Source organism: Cebidichthys violaceus, unplaced genomic scaffold (assembly GCF_023349555.1).
Source record: "Cebidichthys violaceus isolate CVI_PGR_0920_01 unplaced genomic scaffold, fCebVio1.0.p SCAF_4, whole genome shotgun sequence".
NCBI classification, from domain to species: domain Eukaryota; kingdom Metazoa; phylum Chordata; class Actinopteri; order Perciformes; family Stichaeidae; genus Cebidichthys; species Cebidichthys violaceus.
Window position 1 is genome coordinate 7,353,040 of NW_027176594.1, and position 7,376 is coordinate 7,360,415.

The 7,376-nt window shown below is 37.7% G+C and overlaps 1 protein-coding gene across 1 annotated transcript; it reads left to right on the top strand.

Moving 5' to 3' along the window:
- The first annotated feature begins 826 nt into the window (after window positions 1-826).
- LOC137885196 (solute carrier family 22 member 7-like) lies at window positions 827-4,792 on the top strand. The gene is made up of 10 exons (XM_068727353.1): window positions 827-1,201; window positions 1,604-1,707; window positions 2,247-2,401; window positions 2,541-2,709; window positions 2,797-2,920; window positions 3,018-3,127; window positions 3,780-3,994; window positions 4,074-4,182; window positions 4,294-4,500; window positions 4,759-4,792. Exons 1-10 carry the CDS (start codon window positions 827-829, stop codon window positions 4,790-4,792), a joined length of 1,602 nt encoding a protein of 533 aa, XP_068583454.1.
- The last annotated feature ends 2,584 nt before the right edge of the window (window positions 4,793-7,376 follow it).

The following is a 7,376-nucleotide window of genomic DNA, read 5'->3' on the forward strand; positions in this document are numbered from 1 at the left end:
TCAGCGAAAGCTGAATAAAGAATACCTGTTAACAGCAGGATTGTCAGAATTAGCTTTTGTAGCACTGAGACTGTTTCATTGAATTGAAATTGTTGTATGTGATTGTTGTGAAAAAACCTTAATAAAACCACAGCCTTACCATTTGTAAGTGACTGGAATCCAAACTAAAGACTCTGGTTCTTTGGAATAATTTAACCCTCTTCCCCTGTCCCTAAAACGTGTGATACATAAGTGAGGACTGACTGTAGATCAGCTTACGGTAAGGTCCCTGGGTGAAGACTTGGCAGTGTTAGTCAAAAAATGGTGAGAAACTCAAAATAGGCAATAGTAAGGTATAGATGATCTATGTAACTATTCATACTGGGTGTTAGGGTTACATCCTACTGAGAGCGCCTAGAGCATAGCTGTACTAGACTCTCAGAAAGACAATAATTCCGAAATCCTAACGACTCAGCTACGGGGTGAGATAAAAGGCCAAAAGTATTTTTCTGACACTTCTGTGGGACACTAAAACCCATGAAGATTGGTCGGACTACCGACGGAGTTACCACCGTGTTAGGTGCGAGGGTCCCCGGGCCAGGATCAATGCGGGTCACGCTACAAGTGTTAGTGTCCTCTCCTGAAGGATACAATTACAACACAGACTGAAAGCTATCTCATGTTGCAAACATTTTTTAAACCTAGCGTGATTAATGCTCCAACACATCAGAGCAAAAATAATGATTAACATGTTGCTAGTAAATGTATCTTGTTAAGCGTCTGCCACCTTATCGCACCTCACTGTCCGAACATTTAGCTTCTTGACGACTGAAAGCACAGTAGCACAATGAAATTTGACAGCTTACTTTCAGAAATTGACGGATTTGGAAAATTCCAAATCAAGCTACTGTTGATTCAGATCCTATCTCGTATTACTCTGCCATGCCACTTCCTGCTGAATAACTTCATGGCAGCTGTTCCATCTCACCACTGCAACATCATTGCTCTGGACGATGGAGGCGTCTTCGGGAATTTAACTCAGGAACAGAAACTGTCTGTTGGTGTGCCAGCAGAGCAGGATGGAACTCTGAGCTCCTGTCAGATGTTTTCAAAGCCCCAATATCTGTCAGGCTTGAACAGTAGTGAAGATGCAGTTATTGTTCAGTGTCAGAACGGATGGGTGTATGACAACAGCACATTTAAATCTACTTTGGCAACAGAAGTAAGTGTCTTAAATTTATAAGTATTCTTTCATGTTGTGTATGTTTTAATCAATGATACGTTCCCCATATTTCTTGTAATCAAATGTTTGTCAGCATCTGATATGGTATAATATTTTTTTTAAATAAAATGCAAAAAGTAGGACAAATTTTGGTTTTGACCAAGTTCAACTTCCATAATGGATAACTCCAAAATGATTAATTACCAGCAGCTGCAGCGATGCTGGTATTGTTTTCACATTGTGCGTTTGTGTGTCTGTGGACAGATTTTTGTGGCTATGCATCGCAACCGTGCAAGACACAGTCACAGCATTTTAAAGATGTGTAGTTGACACCAAAATAAAGGTTGAGCAAGGGCACCAGAAATAGCTGCTTTTAAAATGCTTTTAATGAATTCTTTGCAGTGGGATCTCGTGTGCAGCAGAAAAGGAATGAACAAGGCAACAGTCACCATTTTCTTCATTGGTGTTATGTGCGGAGCCCCGTTATTTGGGTTTCTCAGTGATAGGTAAGATTGTTAAAGAAAAGACCCAGTATGACCTCTATATTCCGAAAAAGTCACTGACACTCTAAAACAATGTCAGATAAGATTAACTGCACCAATTTTACATATGGAATTGTATAGGTCTGATTCATTTTGTGGCTGTGGAGGAACTTTCCAAAGTCAGAAAAATTAACCCTGGTGATGTCATCAGGGGTATTTCAGCTTACATAAGCTGTGTGTGTGTTTAAAAGATAATAATTATAAGAAGAAGAAAATGTCAATAATGTAATGTATTTTGCAGGCTTGACTTGCTTAAGAGTGTAGTTCGGCATGTTCCTCTTAAACAGAGCAATATAGCCTATATAAAAATGAAAAGAATACACAATGCGATAAGAGAAAAATAAACAAGTCAAATAAACTAAAGTAATGCAATATAAGACAAAGTAAAGAACCATTTGCAAATGATGTCCTATCTCATGAGTTGAGAATAATAAGAATATTATTTAGAATAATATTTAGCTTTAACACAATCATTGCTTTTAACATTTTCTTTTCATGACCAGGTTTGGCCGACGGCCGCTGCTGTTGGCGTCTTATTTGTCGTCCTTGACGTTTGCAGTGCTGAGTGCATTCTCCCCAACGTATGTGGTGTTTGTCATCATGAGGTTTTTTACAGGAATGTCACTCGCAGGAATAAGTATCATCTCTATTGCTCTAAGTAAGTAGCCTTCTAAAACAATGAGATGAGGAAAATAGAATATTAATGGAATAGAATAGAATAATTTGGTTTTAGTTTCAAGAAATTAAACGTGAAAACATTTCGATCTGACTTTTCATCTGTGCTGACATTCCTCCAGATGTTGAATGGTTTGGCATTGCACACAGAACCTTTTCTGGTATAATCCTAAGCCTGGATTGGACACTTGGAAACATGATTCTGGTTGGAATTGCATACAATGTAAATCATTGGAGGATGCTCATTGTGGCAGTGACCTCACCCTTAATACTGTCCATCCTTACTTGGAGGTATTCAAGTTTAATATTTTACATTTTGCAGCATAAAAAAATGAATCCTATCAGAAGACACTGAACTCACCACACTTATTTCTTCAGGTGGCTTCCAGAGTCAGCGAGGTGGCTCCTGGCAAACGGGAAGACAGACGCTGCCCATCATTACTTAATGCAATGTGCCACGATGAATAACAGAACTAAGTATATGACCACCATCACACAAACGGTACATTTTAACGTTGGTTAACTGACAATCTCACAGTGATAGAAGACTACGATCATGTGCAGAAAATATTGTGAATAAACAGTTTGCATTCTAATAGGAATTACTGGAATCTGCACAAGGTGAAACTGGAGAGAAGAAGTACACCATTGTGGATCTTTTCAAGACCCCAAATATTAGGAAACTTTCTTTATGCTTAGGAATAGTATGGTAAGTGTCAATTTCATGAGATGGGTTAAAGGAATAGTTTAATATTTTGGGAAATATGTTTTCTTTCTTTCTGAGGGTCAGTTGAGAAGCTCAATACCAATTTCCTGTTTGTGCATTAAGTACAGAGCTGGAGTTAAGAGGCAATTAGCTTAAAGACTGGAAGAAGAAGAATCAGCTAGCCTGGCTAAATATGCCTACCAGCACCCTCTCTCACCTCTGTCTAAAACCACAACATGTTGCACTTTCATTTCTGTTTATGTATGGAATACAGTAGTTAAATGGCATCAATCATCTCATCTAACTGTGAGAGAGAAAGCAAATAAGCATATTTTCCAAAATGTTGAACTATTATTTGAACATACTGAGGACATTAATCAAACGCTAGTAAATGTATTGTGTAAATATTGATAATCATCCCTCTGATAAAGATATCAAAACGTACATGTTAATGTGAGTTATTTCATACAATATGCAATGTGGTATATAATTAAAGGATGATTGATGATACCAACATATTATAATGCATTGCAACTGCGAGGCTAAAATTACTGCTGTCTGTTTGCAATCAAACTGAAATCAGCCATGTCTTTAATTACAGTCAAGGTTAAAATGATCACGTCAGTAAGTTTCAATACTTTGTTCCATTTTCTAGGTTTGGAGTGGCATTAACATATTATGGGATAAGTCTGAATATCACCGGGTTTGGACTAAACCCATACCTCACACAAGTCATATTTGCATTCATCGAAGTGCCAATGAAGATCGGTTTGTATTTCTTCCTGCAGAAAGTTGGTAGAAGGTCTGGTGAGACGGGAACTCTGCTGTTAACTGGCCTCTGTCTCTTCATCAACATGTTTGTTGCAAAAGGTTATTTTTATTTAAATCTAAAAAATTGTCAACATATCTGAGAATGTTCTTGATTAAAGATCTAAACATCTTCCCTCAGATAAGTGGGTCATTCGTACTGTTGTGGCAGTTCTTGGAAAAGCCATGTCAGAAGCCTCATTCACGATCATCTTCCTCTACACAACTGAACTCTTTCCTACAGTCATACGGTTAGTTAACAACAAAGTTATGGAGCCTTTTTTCACCACAGACAAGGATCTTCTACTGCTTTGACCACATTACTGCGGGTTTACATTAACCTCAGTTCTTTGATTTTTCAGACAGAATGGTTTAGGCTACGCTTCTTTTCTGGCGCGACTGGGCGTGTCCATCTCTCCACTCATCATGCTATTGGAGGATGTCTGGCATCTCCTCCCTGCAATCATTTATTGTACAGTGGCAGTCGGATCCGGTTTAGTGTCTTGGCTCCTGCCTGAAACATTAAACGCCCAACTGCCAGAGAGCATCGAGGATATTGAGAAACCAAGGTAATAAGAAAAGGAAGATTACATGTATTTTAAAGCTACTGTAAATGATTAGCCACTGAACTTACTAAAGCATAATCCAATCAACCCCATGAAGGCGAGTGGGTTATGGGTAATTCTTGTACATTTACAGTTTACACATCTTCCTAAAAAGTTGACAGGATTTAATGATTTGCAGGTCTCAAAGATTGTTGTCTATGTCCTTCCCTGTCCTCAAATTAATTCATGATATGACTAAATTAAGTTATATCTATATTGCAGGGGACAATCCATGAGGAACAAGGAGATTCAATGAAAATCACATTCATTGATATTGACAGTGATACTCTGTACACAGTATATTTGTTATGCAATGTATGAAGTCTGAATAATATTGTGAAAATCCCAATAAATACTTAAACCAACAGTCCGTCAGGATATAACATACAGGTGTACTGTCTAAATGATGTTCTGCCCTGACGGAAGTCGAAAAATATAGAAGAAGCTGTAAATTTACTTGTAGTTGTCAATGAGAACACCACTACAATATCTGTGGCAACAACAACAATCTGAGCAGCTTTGTAGCATCTTTCATTTTATTTTTATGCTGTCTTTTGAGCAACAGAGAGTCCTAAAGTTATGGAAACATTCAACAATTGCCCCAGTTGCTAAGACTGAAACCCCTGCAACATTTATTGACTCCAGGCCTTCAGGTTGTTGCTTTAAAGTGCCTGATAGGAGGAACAAGAGATACTGTCATTTTTTCTTTGTCCCTGCTTCATTCACATATTAAACACAGATAGTAGCTCATAATTACTATTATTATAATTACTCCTTTGCTCAGATTACTTATTTTCTGCTGTACCACTCTACAAACTTTGTCCTGTTGTTTGTTGTTGCTGTCCATCAGTGTCCAATTAAACCAAAACCTTACACAAGTTATCTGCTTTAAGAGTAAGTTGTTCCAAAATCTTTAATATAAGTTTAGACCTAAAAGGTAATCAACAACCTCAACAAATACTAAATTTCATGGCAATCTATCAAGTAGAGATATTTCCCCTCCTGATATTTGCAAGGATTCAAACTAATTTTCATCCACAAGCACGCTTTTATAGCCTTAAGGCAACAATGCTTGTTCATAGTATTATATAATTTCAATCAGGAGAGACGAGTAAGATGAAGAAAATAATTATTATTAAGACAATAGTTTATTATGAACAGAAGTTGTATGATGATAAAGTCTTGACAGAGTATTTGGCGCTTGGACTCGACAGGGAGATTTGTAATTGAGGGACGTCTGCTCTGAGCAGCAGCAAGATAAATCCCCACTCGGAGTCCAGTCAATGAATGATGGCTGACAAGGCTGATGAAATGATGAAGTTGATGAATATGCAAGGATGGGTGGTGATAGGGAGGTGGAGTAACAGTGACATGAATGTACTATTGGATAGAAGGAACCAGCTGATCAGAGCAGCTGATATCCTGATTGAAAGCAGCAAACAATTAGAGAAAAGAAATGAGCATGTGTGAGAAGAGTGAATGGCAGATGTATGAGAGGCTTGTTATTAGAATTCCACTCCAGACGGATGGGACTCCAAACAACTGTCTCCTGAGATGTTCATCTTTAAAATCATGAAAAAAATGTAATATGTTCAGTACATACATGATCACTCAAACTGAGAACAACAAAACTTTACATTTCAACGTTTTCTGAAAAAACAGACACAAGACAAGACATTGGTATTATTGCAGTCATGTCCACAATTGCAGTGTAAGTTGACTTGTGCTTGTTATGTAACAGAAAGTACTGTTGCTACTGCAGCCACCTTGCTCACTGATGTAGAGCAGTGGTTTAACCGTTGACCTGTTGCAGATACTTGTCAGTCAATCAGAAAGTAGTATTTTCTGGAAAAAAAAGAGAATTTGCCTTCTCTCTGTTGATAGGTTTGGCGTGGCCTGTTTGTATTACGGCATCTCGCTTGAATCTCACTGTTATTTGGTGTGAACATTTATCTCACACAGTTAAGATACAACGTGACTGAACTTCCAGCAGAAGCATATATCTTTTTCAATTTGAACAAAAGAGGCTGAAGGTTGAATCCGGCTGGAACACTTGTTCTGACTGGACTGTGTATATTCTGCAACATGTTTGTCCATCAAGGTAAATGATCAATGCTGAGACTAATATGCAACAATAATAGATGACAACAACTGTAGAAAAACCTATACTTGGATTAAGAATAAGAAATTGGCATTTTAGATTTCCTGAGTGAAAAGTAATTGAGGTCGTGAATAGTTTTAAGGCCAAAGTTGTGAATAGTCAAATTTGCTTCACATAGTGGCTTTAATTGTAATAAGAAACAAGATATAAGTTCAAATTAGTTAAACACTATACTATTTTCTCTCTGGTGGCTGTTGCTGCAGGGCTGTCAGCTTCTTTTCTTCCTGAGACACAAAATATGTGCCAACCATAAACTATTGAGCATGTAGAGCACACAATGTAATGAGCCTTCATTTTGATTGAATCCAAACTTTAAACTTTTTTGTGTAGCCTTACCGTACCACGGACGCATGGCTACTTTATGTGTTGCAATGCAATAAAGATGTGATATTTCTTAAATAAAATGTAATAAGTGACCACTCATTTCACCACATACTGAGTGAGGTTCCTGATTTAACTATTAACACAAACGCAAACTCTGCTTCACACTCAGATTAAAATCAGTGGTTAAGTGAGGTAAAACATTGATTTCCTCTGGGTTAGAGAAAAGCCAAAGGTTGCCTTGTCCAGGTCTTAGAGTCAAGTTGGCTTAATTCTTTTTAGTGTGAAGGCATGGACGTCTGAGGATTTTTTTTCTTCTCTCAGTTTCAAAGGATTTTGCTCACAGTAGGAGGCCACA

Coding starts and splice junctions, on each gene's coding strand:
- LOC137885196 (XM_068727353.1), top strand. CDS start 827: ATGAAATTTGACAGCTTACTTTCAGAAATTGACGGATTTGGAAAATTC. Junction 2,402..2,540: donor TATCATCTCTATTGCTCTAA/GTAAGTAGCCTT, acceptor ACATTCCTCCAG/ATGTTGAATGGTTTGGCATT. Junction 4,183..4,293: donor CTCTTTCCTACAGTCATACG/GTTAGTTAACAA, acceptor TTGATTTTTCAG/ACAGAATGGTTTAGGCTACG.